At 40.6% G+C, this 21,747-nt stretch overlaps 1 protein-coding gene across 1 annotated transcript; it reads right to left on the reverse strand.

The window, feature by feature from the left end:
• Window positions 1-563: 563 nt before the first annotated feature.
• LOC143626722 (thaumatin-like protein 1) lies at window positions 564-20,048 on the reverse strand. The gene is made up of 2 exons (XM_077096713.1): window positions 19,623-20,048; window positions 564-991 (listed from the first exon to the last, which is right to left on the reverse strand). The coding sequence occupies exons 1-2, from the start codon at window positions 20,000-20,002 to the stop codon at window positions 817-819; spliced, it is 555 nt and encodes a 184-aa protein (XP_076952828.1). The 5' UTR covers window positions 20,003-20,048; the 3' UTR covers window positions 564-816.
• Window positions 20,049-21,747: the final 1,699 nt, after the last annotated feature.

Consider the following 21,747-nt stretch of genomic DNA (forward strand, 5'->3'; position numbering starts at 1 on the left):
ACAATAATGAGATTTCTCTCCCAATTCTCCATCACTCAAAGAAATCATAACGGGAATCACTATGGTTTCATTACCATCATCTTCATCAATGATTACGTTTAAGTCTTATTATATGTTGATATTTTGATTGATTAACATAATTAGGGTTCTATGTTTTTTACCGATATATCAACAGATTTAACAATTGTAAATTGACAACAAACTGGACACATTTAATACCATTTAATTACCTCTAGATGTCGTGAACACTCGTTGACATAACTGCTATCAATTATGCTTTGGGCTTTTGATCGAGAAGCTAATAGCATTGCATGATACCATCGCATGATTAATTGTGTAATTGCATAGAGCTCTTAAATCACGTTACCGATTAAAAAAACATTGATTCATGTTGACATTTTTAGTCCATGCTTTTGCTCAAGTCAGTCAGCAGCATGTTTTAGCATCGACTTATTTCAATATACGACCACCAAAAAAAGACATGATTTAATCTAGAAATATCACAATCAATCAATATTCACTTATTTAAAAACTCATCAAATAAATAAATAAATATATCTTGTATTTAATATATATCTTCCCACTAAATAGAGTATGTTACATGTTGCATCAAGTACACCACAAAGAATTTAAATGTCACTACAAAGAAAAATCAGCCACGAAATTCCTATCTAGTCCGTACAAATCGATAATACAATCTAAAATATCTCATCATTGATGATAATATGCTATTCGGATCATATCCGAATAGGAAACCGGATCCAGAAGCATGCCTTTCAAGATGGTTGGAGCACGAAACGTCTGCCACGACCCAAATTAATAAAACACAGCCAACGATAGCATAACAACTGCCATGATTGCCGCATGAATGTAGGTATACTGTGGAGGAGCTCCGCTGTTTATCATCGCATCTGCACCTTCAAACACCATACCGTCGTTAAACTCCGGTGTCGCCTTTGTCGGGGTTTGTTGACCGTCCGTTGATTTCTTGCTGTAATAAAAAAAATCATTTTTTATCAGTTAATAAACGTGTCAGCTTGAAAAGAAAGTTACCGTTAGATAAAAGGTAAAATAAATAAGCTGTCACTGATGAAAAATCTAGACATGAAATGACGAGTCTACCCTTTGTATAATCATGGCTGTTGGAAAATATCGGGTGTGACTGAGGTCTCAAAGATTTTTTTTTTGAACGACCAACAAAAACAATATAATATAACGTGAAGAAAAAACAACATACACCCTCGACTAGCAAGGAGCTAGACATACCAAAAGAAACCAACACCACCCTATTACAATCAGTGGCCATGCCACTCAAAAACCAAACACCTAAAAAACATGGTAAAACAGAACACTTAAATATCAAAAGCGTTCCATCTATCCCAAGATAAGTTCGAATCTTTTGACCTGCTACGAACCCACAAGAGACCCAAATATTTAATCTCACCAATCACGCTATGCAACCGAGCCGGCTTGAACTCAAAGATTAATTGGTAAATTAAATAATTAGTTATTATTTGGTGTAATTATTAACTTTCTTTATTAATTTTTTACCCACTACCAGTTACGTACCACAGGTATGAAACTCTAAAAAATAATAATAATAATAATAATAACAAAATTTTTATCGTCAAACCAAACCAGTTTGGTTTTAATGAAAGCAAAACAATCGGTTTATTTAACAATCAAATATTAAACAAGTTTTAATAATCTAGAACTGAAAATTTGAACCGTTAAACTTGCGTTTTACCATGGTAAACAATACCTAAGAAATGTAAACCAGTCAAACTAGCTAGAACCAAGAGGAGGATCCGTTCACTCAACATCATAATTTGCTGGATTTTTATATATACAAGTATTTTTAGTAAAAGACAGTAGTCGTGCCCCAAGTTGTAACCAACACCATATATATCTTGTAAAATGAACCAATTAATGACCAGTAGACTATTGTAATTGGTTCAACACATAAACTCAAACCGGTTGATAACTGTTGCTACAACAAAGATAAGATCAATGATAGTGAATGGGTTGGTTAGGCTAACAAGCTTCAAGGGTTCAGGTTAACCTAACGCAGGTCGTGGTGTCCCTCTACGTTTGCAAAACGTAGAAGGAGGTTCACTAGTTAGTTGTTTGTTGTTTTAGTTCACCAAGGATTCGAAACCGTGATGTTTGGAACCGGTTTTAGGATAATGTTCTTGATGAAGCTATGAAGTTATTGAGGTGAGAAAGAAATAAGCTAAGAGCATATTTCTTAAGAAAGAAGAGAAGATTAGGGAGATGGTGTTATCTGCCCAGATCTATTGTGTGGATGTTTATGGGTAAGTCTTTCTTATATAAGAGAAGAGACTTAAGCATTTCGTCCAGTTGTAACTAAACTAGTTCCCCTCCAGTTTGCATAGAGAGTTGACCTTTGTGGGCGGGAAGGTTTGGACCGCTGGTCCATAGTTAAAATAATAATACTTTATCTGAGCATGTCCTTTGGTCAGAGGGGACAAGGATGTGAACAGTGATTTGACATCGTACTGTAGCACGTGGGTACTTGTTTACATAAGTTTGGGCGGGAAATGAAGCTTTTAACCTTTTAACCCTTTTAGCGTTAATGTGTTTCAGCCATTTTATTATTTCCTTGGGCTACCCCCGTCATCAGCCCCCCAAGTCAGAGGTGTTTGAGGAGTATGCTCAAGGGCTTCTGACTTTTGCACACATTTTGTTTATTGCTTAAAGGCTTCAAGGCTTGTAGGCTTCGAGGCTTTGTTCAGAGTTGGTTATTTTTTGAAATGTTGATAGGACAGTTGATGTGATTGTAACTGTCAGATTGCGGTTCCCAATAACTGATTTTCAATAATGAATATAACTGTTCATTGTCTTTCATTTTTCTTTTATAGTTCCACATTTTCTCTGAAACATCCATCGAGTTTTCTTCAATCTTTCATCAGGTTAGTTAAAATCCTTCCCATTTCTTTTCAAAATTATGGTTGCTAAAAAGGATTTGTCGGTCAGCTTTTCTCGATTAACCCAATAAGAGGTTGAATCGTTCTGTATTGAATGGGGGATAGGGTTAAAGTACAAACCGGTTGCTCCGCCGGTCGATTCTTCGATTGATCGTTGTCCGGCGGGCTTCATTGCTTTATACCGTCGTCATTTTGAATTTTCCAATCTCCGGCACCCTTTTTCGGTTTTTGTTTTGAATGTTTTGGAGTATTACCGTATATCGTTCGGTCAAATCCATCCTTTAGGGCTTGCTAGGGTATTGCATTTTGAGGTTTTGTGTAGAGCCCTAGGTTATGACCCTTCGTTGTTGAGTTTTCACCGTTTCTTTCGCTTAGCAAAGAACGGCGATTGGTATACTTTCGAACATACTAAGGTCGATACGTGTTTGGTTTCCTCGGCGGTTACAACCCTTGGTTCTTGGAAGGATCGTTTTTTCTTTGTTTCCGACTATATCCTTCCATTTAAACCCGTTTGGCGACAACCTGAGGCAGTTTTAAATGAACCGGAGCCAGCCGAATCAGAGTTAAATGAGGCTTTCTTGAAATCGATTAGAAAATGTTCATCGCGTCTTCGTCCTTTTCCCGAGCACCTTCTTGTGTTGTTAGGAATTAGCAAACTTTGGGATAAGCCTAATCGGGATCCCGTGCTTATGAGGGATAATAAGGGTATGTATTTGTTTATCCCGTATTTGCTTTATCTTGTTGGTTTGTTTGTTAATGGGTTTCTTTTGTGTTTTGTAGTTATGTCTGCCTTAGACTTTTTGAAAAGTGATGACACTTCGGATGTTGGGTTTACTAATGCTGCGGCTGTTGTTGGGGAGGATTCGGTTGTTCGAGGAAAGGAGGGTCGATTTGAGGATGCTGAGTATGTTGGGGTTGCAAACGTTAAAGGGTTCACCAAGACCTTTGTTCCGAAGTCTTCTACCCGTCGTTCCACACGACGTTTGCTGAAGTCTGTTGGCACCTCATCCTCTCATGAACCAGTTGAGGTTAGTGATGATATTCAGATTTCTGAAGACCAGGGTCCAACTGTGGAGGGTGAAAAGGAGCAAGGGTTGGTGGTTTCCAAAAAGGGGAAATCGGCTGGGAAGAAAGCTGCCATGTCTGTGGTTCAAGGGTTGGATGGAAATGCAGTTTTTGTGCCAGAGTGGAGTGTCAAGGTTGGGGATAGCTTCAAAGATCCCGAAGTTTGTGCTGATGTGTTAGCCAATTTCGCTCCTCCCGGGGTTCATGATACTATCTCCAAAATGGAGGGTGACTCCCTGTTGTCTAGGCTAATCTTAAATTTCTGCCCTTTTGGCAGAGGGTGTCACCCGCTTTCGAAAATGGATGGAGGAGTATGAGGAGTTCATGAAGATGAAGGAGAAGATGAAGGCCTCTATAGCATCTATGAAGAAAGATGTTGAAGGTTTTTCTGAGAAGGAGAAAGCGTATGTGAAGAGGATTGACGAGTTGTCTCGTGGCCATGAGATTGAGATGACAGGTTTGAAGAAAGCTATGGAAGCTGACAGGGCTAGGTTGGATGCTGACCATGAAGCCTTTGAGGTGCAGAGGAGAGCCTTCGAGATGGAGAAGGAAGGCTTGAAGGCTTCAGTTACCCAGACTTCTGATGACAACAAGTGGTTGATTGAGCATGGGTTTCAACAGGTTGTATCTTACTTGCTTCATTCTAAAGAGTTTAACTCGGTGCTGGGCGATGTTTACACGAAGCTGCTATGCCATGGGAAGCATTTGGGTTTCATTGCAGGTTTCCATCATCACGAAACCGGTCAGCCTATGGAGCAGTCCCCCTTGTTCAACCATGAAGCTTACAAGCTTTTCACCAGTGCAGTTCATGCGATGGAAAGGCTCACTTACCCTTATGTATGTGAAGTTTCATCATGCTATGGTAAGCCTCTTTCGGTTTTGCAGGGCTTGAAACCAGCCGGCCTTGATGAGAAGGTTGCTAAAGAGGTGCTTGAGTCCTTGTCGAAAAAACGTTCCCGTTCCGGTGATAGTGAGGAGACTTTATCAGGGGGAAGCGACGGATCTCATGTAGCAAGCCTCGAAGGCTCAGCTGTTGCTGATGTTGACCCGCGAGTCAAGAAGTCCAAGAAGGCTAAGGGTGGTAAGGCTAGGACCTCAAAGCCTGTTTCTGATGTTTTACTTGATTCGTAGCTTTCGTAGCACTTTAAAACAATGTTATGTAATCTTAAACAATGCAGGTTTGGCATGGAACTCTTAAAGTTTCTGCCTTGTGGTTGTGTTTGGCCTTCTCAACCCTTTGAACATTTTCTTGGGAATCCTTGTGATTTCCTTGTTTTAGCCTTAATTGGCTTATTATGTATGAATGCTATCTAGCTATGGCCTTGGAATGGCCTTGTTTATGAACTTATGATGTTCTATGTATTTGTGTGTTGATTGTTTGTCTTGTTAGTTTGATGTGATTTTAGCTAACTTTCCTTAAGAAGTTTTAGTGCTGCAGTCACTTTTAGCTTCAAGGTTTCATTAGGTAAAAAGCACATGTTGGCTATCCTTTATATCACTACTTAGTGTATGTTTTGTGTTTTCGTAAACTTTTTTGAAGTTTAAGGAACGAATTGGTGTAGGCTGTTCAGACCTGTCTATGAGACAAGTTTTGGTTGAAAAAATTTTCTAAGTCTCATGGAGTCGAATTGATATAGGTACTCACCCCTTATATAGGTCCATTTAACCCTTGAACCTATTGAGCGATGTGGCCTGGGAGCTCATCCCCTTACACGGCCCTTGCCATGGAGTTTCTTGCTAGGTTCTCAACCTGATTATAGGATAATAAAGACAAGTTATGACAAAAATTTATCATTCATTCAAGAGGTTGTTGTTTCACAAAAAGGAGAATTATACATCTCTTGAAATAATTTTTTACATTTTGACTAGGCATGGAACCTCTTAAGGGTTTTGCCGTTCCAGTGTCTTGGAAGCTTTTTGCCTTCTGTGTCGGCCAGCTTGTAGGATCCACCCTTGTCGAACCATGATTGGATTAGCCACCCAAGATTGATACTTGACCTCACGTAGGATCCCAGCTTGCACAAGCTTTTCAACCTCTTGGCAGGCTGCCAAGCTTCTTTCAGGAGCCAGACTCCGTTTCTTTTAGACAACAGGCTTAACATCGGGAGGTATTTTAAGCTCATGTTCTGCAATGCTTCGAGGGATGCCTGTCATGTCTTCCGGGCACCAAGCAAAAACATCGCTGTAGTTTGTCAACAGCTTTTCAAGGCGTGAAAGTGTTTCTTTGGAGAGGCTTGTGTTTACCCGTACCTTTTGCTCAGGGTACTTGGGGTTTATGATTAAACCTTGCTTTTCGTCTTTGCTTTTTGAGCTTTCCCCTTCAACCGTGTAAACCTCTTGGGTAGGTTTAAGGGTTGCAATTCCCATGTCGGTGGGAAACTTCACAACACCTTGACCAACCGAGACAACCATGTTGAATACACATTGTCCAGGCCTTTCTATGATTACATCATAGTTGAAAGGTGTGTTGATAACCACAAAAGTGAGCGGTTTGGTTTTCTTCAACCTGTCTTCACTAAAACAGACAACAAGGGTTAGTTGGCCTAAAGGCTTCAATGGTACGTCGGCGATACCTTTTATAGATGACTCGGAGAGTTGAAGCCTTGAACGCTCTTCCTTGCTCAGCCGGTTAAAGAATCTTTCATACATGATCTCTATGGCCGCCCCTGTGTCAATGTAGGCTTTTTTTTTGTTTGGAGCATTCCCACGTTCGCCTCCACCGTTAGAGGGTTTGAGAGTAAGTTATCTTGAGGCGGTGGGAAGCAGATGCATTGAAACTCTCAAGCCTCCAAGCGTTGTCGTTTGTGGGGAACACCTTGGTCTATATTCACCATATTTACTTCTTTGCTTTTTATTTCAGCCATATTGTCTTTGACCCCTTTCACCAAATGAGCCAATTCTCCAGACTTGACAGCTTCCTCAATTCGTCTCTTGAGTTGAAAGCAATCGTTTGTGTGGTGACCTTTTTCTTCGTGAAACTCACAGAATTGAGTAGAGCTTTCGTTCTTCTTGCTCTAGGGCAAGGGTCGGGGTTTTGGTTAAGGCTGTGAAGTTCACAGTCTTCTCTCTGTCTGGAGGGTTCCGGCCTTCAGGCCTTCGTTGATCTGAGCTCCTAGTATATTTTTTCATAGGGATTGTAGTTCCCTTTCTTTCTGTTGGGGCTGTTGCCTCGCCAACTAGGAGCTCTTTTTCTTTGCTCTTTGAAATCAACGGCCTCCTCGCCTCGGATATGAGCTTCAGCTCGTTCGAGAGCCTTTTCAAGGGTTTTAGGTAGGCACTTGTTAAAGTCCCTTGTGAGGTATTTGGAGGTGATGGCGTTCATGAAGCCTGCCACCCTCATTTTTTCGTCAGCCCCCACAAATTGTAACCCTTCTTTTTTGTACCTTTCGATGAAGTCTCGAAGGATCTCATCATCTTTTAGTTTTATCTGAAAATGAATGTGGCGTCCTTGACGTACCTTCTTTGTTGTGAGAAGTGGGCCAAGAAGCCCTTGCTCAGATCGTCGAAGCTTCGAACGCTTTGAGCAGGAAGGTTATTAAACCATATCCTGGCTGACCCAACTAACGTTTGCATTAACATAAAACAACATTCAGCATGGGACCATTTTTCAATTCTGGCTGCCCCAGTGAAGACCTGAAGGTGATCTTCGGGATCTTCAGTCCCATCATACGTTCTTATATAGGGTGGCATCTTGATTTTTGTTTGAAAGTCATAATCGGTGATTTGTTGAGAGAAACAAGATAGGTTACCAGGCTTGTAAGGTTTTGCCAGATCTTCGTCTAGCCTGGTGACGGGATTATGACTTGTCGCTCCTTGGTGTGTACCCAGCGCTTGGTTGATCATTTGGGTCCAAGGAAAGTGTGCCATCATTTGAGCCATCATTTGAGGCATCAGGTTAAAGCCTTGAAGGCTTTCAGGAGTTGCTGTTGTTTGACTGGTTCCTATGGGAGTACTCATCGCAGCACTTCGAGCCAAGGGCAAGACCGACATGGCCTGCTCCCATGTAGTGGCTGTGGGAGGAGCACTTGAAGCTGGTGACTGCCATATTTGGTCGAGAGTGGTCTCGTGACCAAGGGGTTGTGAAGTGAACAACGGGAAAGCCGTTGGGCTTGATCTCCCATAGGTGTAGGGAGATGGGTTAAAGGTTACACTTGGACCAGCTTCAAAAAGAGAAGCAGCCAGTCTTGAGCTGGTTAGAGGGGAAGGTGGACGTCCGAGCGATAATGAGGGCTCCGATTCGTCATAATCTAGCCTTATTCTTATCCCCTTTTCTCTTTTCTTGGCTCACGTGTTGGTTAAGAAGATGTCTTAGTTGCAAGAAATTTCGTGATACCCCTTCCAGCGTCAAGTCGACGCGCTCCGGGGTGTTTGTGACTCCTGCATGATGAGAAGGAACTCCGGATCGTGAAGGGGTTGGAGTTCGGAAAGGTGAAAACTCAAGGAACAAGGGTTCCGTTCGAGTTCCTCCCGGAGTGGAGAAAATCGAGTTTGTCGTCGGAGTTTCTTGGCCGGCACGTGGTGTCGGTGTTCTTTACACTTGATTGACTTCACCGGGAGATCCACCTTCTGACATGGTGATGGAGCTACACTACTGGTCTTTATGATAAAGTAACCGGCGTAGCCCCACGGTGGGCGCCAACTTGTTGCTACAACAAAGATAAGACCAATGATAATGAATGGGCTGGTTAGGCTAACAAGCTTCAAGGATTCAGATTAACCTAACGCAGGTCGTGGTGTCCCTCTATGTAACCTCGTGAAAATTTCGAGTTCAAAGTATCAACTTTCCAAAGTCTAGGGACTAAAATTGTCAAAATCCAAACTTGAGGGTTAAAAATGAAAATTCTGTTTTCCTGACCCATCGCGCTACGCGATGAGTCAGAAGAGACTCCCATCGCGGTTCTGACAAGTTGTGACACGTGTGCCACGTGGCACACGGTGGCACCATGTGCTGCCACGTGTCACCACGTGGCGGCAGTGTGTGCCACGTGGCACACGGTGGCACCATGTGCTGCCACGTGTCACCACGTGGCAACACTGCCGCCACGTGGAGCGGCGACTGCCACGTGTCAACACGTGGCAGGCCTATATGTGTGACTCGACAGACCTATATCGTGGTACGCGATAGGTTTGTCCAATGACCCATCGGGGCCATCGCGTACCGCGACGGGGTCCAAAATATTGCCTATAAATAGCGGCCATGGGATCTCACTTCAGGCATCCCAAACACAGCTCTCACTTCTCTCTAGAACCAATAAACGATTTGCCTCGATAAGCGTGTCATGATCATTCGTTTGTGTATAACATTTCCTCGAAGTACTTGCCAACCCTCTAGCCACACTCAATCAAGAAGGTGTTGTTATAATGGCGAGGAATCTCGAGAGTCGTGTCCTCGAGTGTTGAAGATTTGGCGTTCCTCGATTAGCGTGTCGAGCAAAGTAAGGCGGCATCGGAGTGCTTCTCGAGTCCCTAGCATTTCTAAACGCCAACGAGGTTAGGCGTAATAATGAATTCAAGATAATTGAATATAATATTCAAGGCTTTGGCCTTAAGTCGAGGTTATACTCGATAACTCGATAAAAGAAAATAAAACATAACAAAGAAATGAATAAAAGTATGATTATTGAATATTGTGAATTCATATATATGTGTGTAAGTATATATGATTATATTCTTTGTTATGAAATTATTATTTAATGAATAAAGAATATTCTTAAATAATAAAAGAAAAGATTACGTTTCTTGGAGAAGAAGAAACGTCGGGTTTCTAATATAAACTAAAGGTTTATAATTTACTTTTAAACAAGAGGTTTTTAAGTAAATAAAGAATTGAACTAAAGGTTCAATCGAGGATTGAGATATAAGAGTAAAGGTCTTAAGCCGGATCGTGTATCCGACTAACAAATATTTATACTCGTAACTATAGGTTCGAGATAAAAGAAAGGGAAAGACCCTTGGACGGTGAGTGAAGTCGATCCTAAAGAGTTAAGGTGAATACGCCCCCAAACTTTTAAACTTGTTTTCAAAAGAGTCAAACTTGTTATATGAAATTGTTTACAAGGGACTATGTGTTCCTAAAACCATTATAACTATGGGTATGAACCTAGCCCTCAGGCTGTGGTATACATATGTCTGGATCCTTACATAGGTGGTACTATGCGATGTATGGGCATGATCGCACCACCCTTGGTCGTAGGACGCTCTCCTGCAGGGAGTACGACCGTTGTGTATATTTACGGGTACTTAATGAAGTCGAACGCTGCGGTGTTTGTGAGGTGACCTAGTGTAGAGGCTCTAGTTTATAATGTGTTATTTGACTTTGTTATTCCTAAGCCACGTTGGGCCGAGGCAGGCATAGTCTCGAGGGGTAATAAAGTAAAAGAAAGTATTTTTACGTCAGCGTGTTCACTAGCATTCGTTGCTGACGTATTTTATTACATTTTGGAGGTGAACAAAGTTAGAGCTTGGAATGACGAAGTTCTATGATATCCGATGGCTCGGATTTTATTTGTAAACTTAAATATATGGTGGTTTGTAAAACATAAACAAGTAATCTTTTGCACAACTTAAACGGGTGTCTTTTTAATTCCGTCTTTTGATTGTTAATATAAATATTACATTTTCGATCCTAAAGTTTATAAGTCTTCCGCAATTAAACGTAACTCTGATTTATTTACAATCACGATACCAACTTACGGGTCATGCTCCTAGGCTTTAGAAGGGGGTGTGACAGGTTGGTATCAGAGCCATCGATCTTAGCGAATTGGGTATCATAAAACAATACACAAGCTTCGATCCAAGTATAGGAATTAATTGTTTATGTGTTTTAGAGATAAGATAGGCTGGTAACCTTTCTTTCTCCCTCCACACTCTAAACCACCCATATTAATAGATGTCGTTTAAAGCTCATATCAAAGACTTTGTGCGCAAGACAAAGGAAGTTGGAATTGTCGAACCTTACCCCGAAGACAACATGAGTGACGGATACTATGAAGCATACTTCAACCAAGATGTGGAACATGACTTGTCCAAACCCGTGTACTACTCCGGAAGTCGACACTACCCAATAGATGTTCCCGACAGTCCACCAATGCAAGGAATGGAGTCACCAAGACATTCAAGTTACCATCCACCAACCCTAACGATGAATAATCCTTCAGAAATACCGACGTACCATCCAACAGAAATTCCCATTTACCAACCCTCGGAAATACCACAATGCTATCCAGCCGGATACTTACCGAACTCTCAACCATCCTCCGAATGGATGAAATACCTCTCTGAATAACAGGAGTGGCATGCTGGAAGTTCCACCTTCAATGAAGCTAGTTCCCAACCAAACCACGGTGAAGGACCATCCCGTAGACCCAAGATAAGGGTTATGATGCCCATTGAGACTTTCCAGATGATCTCAATAAACAATGAAACCACACAACCCATGGAGGAAGATGAACCGGAAGAAGAAGAGCCATAAGAGGAGGAGGAATCCAAAGAAGAGGATCCTGAAGAAGAAAAGGACCCTGAGGAAGAGATTGAGGAAGAATCGGAAGAGGAGCATCCTGAGAATTCCAACGAAATGGCAAGCCAAATGGATGGATCACTCACTTCCCACCAACCAAGCTATGGTTCCGTTGACCCGTATGTTCAACACCTTGAGAAACTAAGGAACCAAGCTTCGTCAAGCTTCCCACCATTTCAAGGAGAAATTCCTTCAATCCAAGAACAAGCCGACGAGATCCGAGAGCAGAACCAAGCTGCCAAGACCTACCTCTACCTTTCATCCACCATGGATTATGTTCCGTATCCAGAGCCGAGGAACCATTACGAGATGGTGATGTTGGGTTACCGAGACCCACCTCCGCAGTATGGATACCCCAACATAATCCCACAGTCATATGAAGAACACCTGGATCGCGCATTGCACGAGACCGATGACTGGAGGAAGAAGGTAGACGAAGAGGAGAAGAAAAAGAAGAAAGTCAGAGAAACAATCATTCGAAAATGCAACAAGATATCTAAGGTTGTGAAGAAATTCTTGAAGAATTGAAGATGGTGGCCAAGTGAAGACTGTGTGTAAAATAGTCATGTCTGTTATGTGTAATATAAGTATAAATAAAGAACGTTTGAGACGTTCTCTTGTAATGATAGGACAAATTATATATATATCGTTGAAACGATATATATATATGTGTGTGTGTGTGTGTAATATATAATATACATATCCGTTTGTGATATGTATATATGAAATAAAGCGTGTGTTTAATATAAGTAATGTTGTTAAAATTTCAGACTTAAATTGAAAAGAAAAAGAAAAATATGTCTGAACAAAGTAACAACAATGATAACGCTCGAAAAGAAATAGAGACGAGAGATAAGGGGAAAGGCCCTGAGAACGAGCGAGAGGAAGAAATTTCCGAGAAATACATGAATAGAATCCAAAAGATGATTAAAGATGCGGTTAGGGAAGAATCCGCGTTTAGATCTCAATCTCGACAATCTAGATATTCCCGAACGGTTAACCCTTCCGTTCATCCCTCTAAATCTGTTAAATCTCGTCCTAAACCATTCCATGATGAAGAAAGCGATCATGGGTCTAATGCCGACGAAGGTATTAGGCAAAAGTTTAAAAGGATGAAAGTTAGTGGGTGTACATTCAAAGATTTTAAGTACTATGGACCGAAGGAGTTCCATGGTGGCAAGGGAGCCATCACAACTGTGAGGTGGCTCGAGGAGATGGAAACTCTTTTTATCACAAGCAAGTGTTCCGAGTAGGAGAAAATTCAGTACTCTGCCCTAATGTTCAAGGGTGAAGCGCACGAGTGGTGGAATGCGCTATTGATAAGTAAGGGAAGAGAAGTGATGTACGGCCTGACGTGGGAAGAGTTTAAGGCCATGGTGATGGGGAAGTTTTGTCCGATGCACGAGACTGATCAAATCCAAACTAAGTTCCTTAACCATAAGGTCGTAGGGACAAACCTTCAAGAATAGAATACCAAATTCCTTGAATACTGTCGCCTAGTTCCCCAGCTAGTTAACCCTGAGTCTAGCAAGGTCACAAGATACATTTGGGGACTGCCGCGGGAAATCCGTGACATGGTAAGGTCACACTTGCCTCAAACCGCTGACTCTGCGATGGAGTTGGCTGGTTACCTGATGGGCGGCATGGTCCGCAACAAAGAAGAGGACAAGAAGGTGACAACAACTGCTGCTCAAGGAAAGACTGGAGGAGGTTCCAACTTTAGAAGCAAAGGCGTAAACCGAAACAACTCTACGCCATGCAAGACTTGTAGGAGGTACCACAAGGGTCGATGCAACTTTGCCCCATCTCCTAAAGTCTGTGAGTCCTGTAATCGTACGGGACATGATGCTGCTAATTGTTGGAAGAAGAAGATGACTTGCTTCAACTGCAAGGAAATGGGCCATTTGAGCTTTGAGTGCCCAAAGAACGAGCCTGCTGCTGGTGGTGCGGGTGAAAGTGGCCAAAACAAGAAAGGAAACGCTCGAGTTTTTGTACTCGACACAAAAAGGGCCGCTGACATGCTGGAAACCATAATCGGTACGTTTCTAGTCAACGACACCTATGCTAGAGTTTTGTTTGATTCGGGTGCTAATTTGAGTTTTATAGACTATAGTTTCTGTAGTCTATTAAACGAACCATTAACAAAATTAGATAAAACTCTAAGCGTCGAGACTGCTAGTGGCGAAATCGTTAAGATCTCCGAAGCTCTTGAAAACGGAAAAATACTTCTAGCTGGTTATATTCTGCCTATTTGTTTGTTACCCATGAGTCTGGCTGGTGTTGATATTGTACTTGGTATGGATTGGTTATCCGATAACCATGCTCGTATCATCTGCAATAGCAAAATTGTTGAACTTCAAGCCCCCGATAAACGAATGATTCGAATTGAAGGGGACAAAAGTTAGCATAATTTCCATGATTAAGGCTAACAAATGTTTGAATTAAGGATGCCTCGCATTCATGGCCTACGTCACTGAAGAATCAAAGCCAAAAGAAATCAAAGACGTTCCCATCGTTTCTGACTTTTCTGACGTATTTCCTAATGAACTTCCGGGAATCCTTCCCGAGCGTGAAGTAGAGTTTAGGATCGATCTTATTCCTGGTACTGCTCCAATCGCCAAAGCTCCATATCATTTAGCGCCGACCGAAATGAAGGAATTGAAGAAACAGCTCGATGAGCTTTTAGAGAAAGGTTTCATTCGACTAAGTTCGCCGCCTTGGGGAGCGCCAATTCTATTCGTCAAGAAGAAAGATGGTTCCCTGCGAATGTGTATTGATTATCGTGCGTTGAACAAAGTCACAATCAAAAACCGATATCCACTCCCTCGTATTGATGATATTTTTGACCAACTTCAAGGTGCTAGTTATTTTTCTAAAATCGATCTTCGTTCCGGCTATCACCAACTCAAAGTCCAATCCGAAGACATTCCAAAGACTGCTTTTCGAATAAGGTATGGACATTATGAGTTCACGGTTATGCCGTTTGGACTTACTAATGCTCCGGCCGCATTTATGGACATGATTAACCGTATTTGCAAGCCATACTTAGATAAATTTGTTATCGTATTTATCAACGACATACTTATTTACTCTAAGTCTAAGGCTGATCATGAAATTCATCTTCGAACGTTACTTGAAATTCTTAGAACCGAGAAGTTGTACGCTAAGTTCTCGAAATGCGAGTTCTGGTTGCACGAAATGCAATTTCTTGGTCACGTCATTAATGTTAACGGTATTCAAGTGGACCCTGCTAAGATTGAAGCTATCTCTAAGTGGGAGGTCCCAAAGTCGCCAACCGAGATCCAAAGTTTCTTAGGTTTGGCCGGCTATTACCGTAGATTCATCGAGAACTTTCCTCGAATCGCCGTTTCCCTAACTTCCTTAACTCGAAAGAACATCAAGTATGAATGGGGGACGAAGCAACAAGAAGCGTTTGATATACTTAAACAAAAGCTCACCCAAGCCCCTATCTTGGCTTTGCAAGAAGGTACTGAGGATTTTGTAGTCTTTAGTGATGCATCTCACTCGGGTTTGGGATGTGTACTAATGCAACGCAAGAAAGTAATCGCTTACGCCTCTCGACAACTCAAAGTACACGAAAAGAACTACACGACTCACGATCTAGAGTTAGGCGCCATAATCTTTGCACTTAAGATTTGGAGGCACTATCTCTATGGAGTAAGATTTACCGTGTACACTGATCATAAGAGTTTGAAACATATTTTCGACCAAAAAGAGCTTAACATGCGCCAACGACGATGGATGGAAACGCTCAATGACTACGACTGCGAGATCGTTTATCACGAAGGTAAAGCCAACGTTGTGGCTGATGTCTTAAGTCGTAAGGAACACGAGAAGCCAAAAAGAGTCCGAGCGTTACATCTAGAGCTTCAAATTGATTTCATTGAACAAATCAAGTCCGCGCAAACTCAAGCGATCAATGAGAACCAAATCTCCGATGAAAAATGTAACGGCACCATTGACTCACTAGTCAAAGGTGATGATAGTATCCTTAGACTCGCAATAGGATTTGGGTACCAATAGTTGGAGGATTGAGTGAGAAAATCTTGAACGAAGCTCACAAGTCGAAGTATATGATGCATCCCGGAAGCGATAAAATGTACCATAATCTCAAGGAGAGTTATTGGTGGAATGGAATGAAAAGAGATGTCACTTCACATGTTGCGAAATGTTTGACATGTTTGAAAGTCAAGGCTGAACATCAAAAGCCTTCGGGATTGCTTCAACAACCCGAACTTCCCGTTTGGAAGTGGGAGTTAATTACTATGGACTTTATTACCAAACTCCCGAAGACGACTCGACAACACAATGCTATTTGGGTGATTGTGGATCGATTGACGAAGTCCGCACACTTTATACCCATCAATGAGTCGTACTCAATGGATAGACTAGCGTGTATTTATGTGGACAACATTGTCGCCTTACATGGAGTACCGCTGTCTATAATATCTGATCGAGACAGTCATTTTACGTCTCATTTCTGGAAAAGCTTCCAACAAGCTCTTGGAACAAAGTTAAACCTTAGCACCGCCTATCATCCACAAACTGATGGGCAAAGTGAAAGGACGATTCAAACGTTGGAAGATATGCTCCGAGCTTGTGTGATCGATTTAGGTGGAAGTTGGGATGACCACTTACCCCTAATGGAATTCTCGTACAATAATAGTTATCACACAAGTATTCAAGCCGCACCATTTGAGGCGTTATATGGTCGTAAGTGTAAAACGCCCGTGTGTTGGTCTGAAACTGGAGATAATCAATTGTCTGGACCCGAGATAGTCCAAGAAACTACCGACAAAGTTCTCCAAATCTGAGAATGACTTAAGACGGCGCATGATCGCCAAAAGAGCTACGCCGATGTTCGTCTTAAGCCATTAGAATTTAATGTCGGTGATAAGGTTTTGTTAAAAGTCTCTCCTTGAAAAGGCGTTGTTCGCTTCGGTAAGAAAGGAAATTTAAGTCCTCGATTCGTGGGACCTTTTGAGGTACTCGAACGAATCGGCAATGTTGCATACCGTTTGCAATTTCCCGACGAAATGCAAGGAATACATGATGTATTCCATGTTTCGAATCTGCGTAAATGTTTGACAGATGAATCTCTGGCTAAGCCATTGAAAGACGTAGAAATAAACGAAAATTTAAAATTCGTAGAAAGTCCAATTAAAATTGAAGATTCGAAAACAAAGAAATTGAAAAGAAAAACTTCAAAAATTGTGAAAGTTAAATGGGACTCGCGTAGAGGGCCCGAATATACTTGGGAACTCGAATCAGAAATGAAAAAGAAATACCCCCAACTATTCTTGTAAAGCAATCTCGAGGACGAGATTTGTTTCAAGGTGGGGAGGATGTAACATCGTGAAAATTTCGAGTTCAAAGTATCAACTATCCAAAGTCTAGGGACTAAAATTGCCAAAATCCAAACTTGAGGGTTAAAAATAAAAATTCTGTTTTCCTGACCCATCGCGCTACGCGATGAGTCAGAAGAGACTCCCATCGCGTACCGCGATTGGGGCTTCTGACAAGTTGTGACACGTGTGCCACGTGGCACACGGTGGCACCATGTGCTGCCACGTGTCACCACGTGGCAACACTGCCGCCACGTGTCGCCACGTGGAGCGGCGACTGCCGCGTGTCAACACGTGGCATGCCTATATGTGTGACTTGACAGACCTATATCGTGGTACGCGATAGGTCTGTCCAGTGACCCATCGCGTACCGCGATGGGGTCCAAAATATTGCCTATAAATAGCGGCCATGGGATCTCACTTCAGGTATCCCAAACACAGCTCTCACTTCTCTCTAACCTCTCTCTAGAACCGATAAACGATTTGCCTCGAGAAGCGTGCCACGATCCTCCGTTTGTGTATAACGTTCCTCGAAGTACTTGCCAACCCTCTACCCACACTCAATCAAGAAGGTGTTGTTATAATGGCGAGGAATCACGAGAGTCGTGTACTCGAGTGTTGAAGATTTGGCGTTCCTCGATTAGCGTGTCGAGCAAAGTAAGGCGGCATCGGAGTGCTGCTCGAGTCCCTAGCATTTCTAAAAGCCAACAAGGTTAGGCGTAATAATGAATTCAATATAATTGAATATTATATTCAAGACTTTGGCCTTAAGTCGAGGTTATACTCGATACCTCGATAAAAGAAAAGAAAACATAACAAAGAAATGAATAAAACTATGATTATTGAATATTGTGAATTCATATTTATGTGTGTAAGTATATATGATTATATTCTTTGTTATGAAATTATTATTTAATGAATAAAGAATATTCTTAAATAATAAAAGAAAATATTACGTTTCTTGGAGAAGAAGAAACGTCGGGTTTCTAAAATAAACTAAAGGTTTATAATTTACTTTTAAACAAGAGGTTTTTAAGTAAATAAAGAATTGAACTAAAGGTTCAATCGAGGATTGAGATATAAGAGTAAAGGTCTTAAGCCGGATCGTGTATCCGACTAACAAATATTTATACTCGTAACTATAGGTTCGAGATAAAAGAAAGGGAAAGACCCTTGGACGGTGAGTGAAGCCGATCCTAAAGAGATAAGGTGAATACGCCCCCAAACTTTTAAACTTGTTTTCAAAAGAGTCAAACTTGTTATATGAAATTGTTTAAAAGGGACTATGTGTTCCTAAAACCATTATACTATGGGTATGAACCTAGCCCTCAGGTTGTGGTATACATATGTCTGGATCCTTACATAGGTGGTACTATGCGATGTATGGGCATGATCGCACCACCCTTGGTCGTAGGACGCTCTCCTGCAGGGAGTACGACCGTTGTGTATATTTACGGGTTCTTAATGAAGTCGAACGCTACGGTGTTTGTGAGGTGACCTAGTGTAGAGGCTCTAGTTTTTAATGTGTTATTTGACTTTGTTATTCCTAAGCCACGTTGGGCCGAGGCAGGCGTAGTCTCGAGAGGTAATAAAGTAAAAGAAATTACTTTTACGTCAGCGTGTTCACCAGCATTCGTTGTTGACGTATTTTATTACATTTTGCAGGTGAACAAAGTTAGAGCTTGGAATGACGAAGTTCTATGATATCCGATGGCTCGGATTTTATTTGTAAACTTAAATATATGGTGGTTTGTAAAACATAAACAAGTAATCTTTTGTATAACTTAAAAAGATGTCTTTTTATATTTATAACTTAAATATAAATATTACATTTTCGATCCTATTACATTTTCGATCCTAAAGTTTATAAGTCTTCCGCAATTAAACGTAACTCAGATTTATTTACAATCACGATACCTACTTGTGGGTCATGCTCCTATGCCTTAGAAGGGGGTGTGACACTCTACGTTTGCAAAACGTAGAAGGAGGTTCACTAGTTAGTTGTTTGTTGTTATAGTTCACCAAGGATCCGAAACCGTGATGTTTAGAATCGGTTTTAGGATGATGTTCTTGATGAAGCTGATGAAGCTATGAAGTTATTGAAGTGAGAAAGAAATAAGCTAAGATCATATTTCTTAAGGAAGAAAAGAAGATTAGGGAGATGGTGTTATCTGCCCAGATATGTTGTGTGGATGTTTATGGGTAAGTTTTTCTTATATAGGAGAAAAGACTTAAGCATTTCGTCCAGTTGTAACTAAACTAGTTCCCCTCCAGTTTGCATAGAGAGTTGACCTTTGTGGGCGGGAAGGTTTGGACCGCTGGTCCATAGTTAAAAAATAATACTTTATCTGAGCATGTCCTTTGATCAGAGGGGACAATGATGTGAACAGTGATTTGACATCGTACTGTAGCACGTGGGTACTTGTTTACATAAGTTTGGGTGGGAAATGAAGCTTTTAACCTTTTAACCATTTTAGCGTTAATGTTTTTCAGACATTTTATTATTTCCTTGGCTACCCCCGTCATCAATAACCATAACCGGTTCACAAGTGACTAGTAAGGAAAAGGAATGTCATTTTATGTTCTAAGTAATAAAATCCGGTTCAAGTATTATCAACCGGTTCACAAGCAAGGGCAGGTAACGTCATTTTCATTTTAACTAATGAAACGACAGCCTTTTTCACATGTCACCAACAAAACTACCAATAGGTGTTTACTAAATTTTACCTGTTAGTCGCCGGCGGACAAAACGTCACCACATAATTAGCACCATCACACGTAAACGTACTAGACTTATCATCATACGTATAGCTATACGCGCGTGGACACGCAATCTTAAACATCTGCGAGTACGATGACGGCTTACACGTATCCGGTGTACCATACGCGCCGCTACAACAATACTCCTCATCCCCAAACGCCTCACACGCGCCCTTACACGCCACCCCTTCACCCTCACTACTCACCACCTTCAACGCCGAAGGGCACCCACCGTTCAAATCCACCATACACCCAGTATACGTACAATTCCGGCCAGTCCCACCGGTCGGAGCCACCAGCACCGGGAGGTTATACCCGTCAACTAAACTCACGTCAAAGAAGTCCATACCACCGTCGCCGTCGAGGGTGAACTCGGCTAAGGTGGCCGGAGGGGCGGCGTAGGGGAATGGTGATGAAGATTTTTTTTGATGTTTTGACACCCAATCGGATTTTCCTAATTTGTGTGACAAACTTTACGTCCAAAATATTTAAGAAAAGTATATCAAAAGAGAATTAAACCTTTTTTTAATAGCTAAAATTTATTAACAACTACTCCCATTTTACTTCATGTCTAAAGTGAGGTACTATAAAGCCACACACCTCTTTCATGTTTATGTATCCCAAATACAATATGTTTTCTATCAAGTATTTGTCTTGCGTCAACATAACCAATTTCACTTCCGTAGTGTTTGCCTATAAAATCAACTATGTATAAGTTAATGTTCTTAATAAACACAAAATTTCATTCATGTTTTGTTGGATTGTTCTATCCATAAGGGTTCAAAGATGAAAGATCTTCGTGTATAATTTAATTAATATAATAAAAAAAACTAAAAAAAAATTATAATGATTGCTATGGTTTTCATCAATTTTGTTTGGTATTTCAAAATCGACCGGTTCATTTATAGTATGTTAGCTAGCAATCTACGAGATAATCGTGAGTCATGAATATTCTCAATTTAATCAGTTGGACTTGTTCCAGTTCAATTTCTAAAACACTGAACAACAGCATCTTTCAATCCCTCTTTTCATCACATGGCGTTTACATGTAAACCTTTAAATGCTTCAAATATTTTGTTTTAAGGTTTCTTATCTATTATAATGGAACTAAGGTATTTTTTTTAAACATATGGAACCACCCCAATGAACTGTTGAAGCTTTTTGAGACGTGATGTTAACCGTCCATATTGATTTTGATATACAACTCTGACTCATTCAAGAATATCATCAATGAGAAAACCGCATTTGAATCAAGTTTTGACTTTAAACCTTAAGATCCTAAGCTTTAATTATTACCCTTATGTTATTGTTATTGGATCAAAATGCTAACTACTGTAATTTTTTTTTTCATGATTAACAGATAAAATCATTTGATGTTCATGCATGAGAAAAATATTGTTTTTCCAGAAATTTAAGAATATTTAATCCTTTTTAAACAAATAGTATAATTCTACATAAAACTGGAATGATCTAAATATTTCACTATTATGTGTATTTAACATTTATTTTTATATATTAAAAACTAAATACACTAGACACAACCATTTTTTTGTTTTGTTTTTTGTTTTTAATTGTTTAGAGATAATGGAATCAATAATTCGAGAATAATGTGATGGAATTTGTCTTCTTTGTGTATACGCATTACCCACTTTAATTGTTGTTTCAAATGCTCGACAAAGGGATACATAACATGAGGCGCGATAAAGATATTTTTTTCCTATTAAATAGAACTTATAAAATTAAATTTGCAGAGTTTAAATTTAGATATTAAAATAGATTAACATGTGTGCATTATCACTTTGATAACGATATTTTACGAAATTTCTTTATTTCCAATAAGCCAGTTGGACCTAAACGCGTACGTAACACATTTTTTTTTTCTGAAACGTCATTTATTAAAACAAGACGGGCCAAAGTCGAAGAACCAATGCAAATGGTCAGCTTCATTGAATCAGTTTAGCCAGAGTGTTTCTGTTTATTTTAACCTGATGGGTTCAAACGTTTACTGGTTTAATCTAATTACTAGGGGCGTGCGTGATGCGGTTTGGTGCAGTTTTTGACTGAAACCGAACCGAAAACCAAAATTTCGTTT

Source organism: Bidens hawaiensis, unplaced genomic scaffold (genome assembly GCF_021521415.1).
Source record: "Bidens hawaiensis isolate Kalapana, Puna unplaced genomic scaffold, B.hawaiensis_p1.1 tig00004478_1, whole genome shotgun sequence".
NCBI classification, from domain to species: Eukaryota; Viridiplantae; Streptophyta; class Magnoliopsida; order Asterales; family Asteraceae; genus Bidens; species Bidens hawaiensis.

Excerpts from the sequence above, each read along its gene's own strand:
- LOC143626722 (XM_077096713.1), bottom strand. The coding sequence starts at position 20,002 with ATGGACTTCTTTGACGTGAGTTTAGTTGACGGGTATAACCTCCCGGTG. Across the intron at positions 992-19,622 it reads TGTCCGCCGGCGACTAACAG|CAAGAAATCAACGGACGGTC; the intron begins GTAAAATTTAGT and ends TTTTTATTACAG.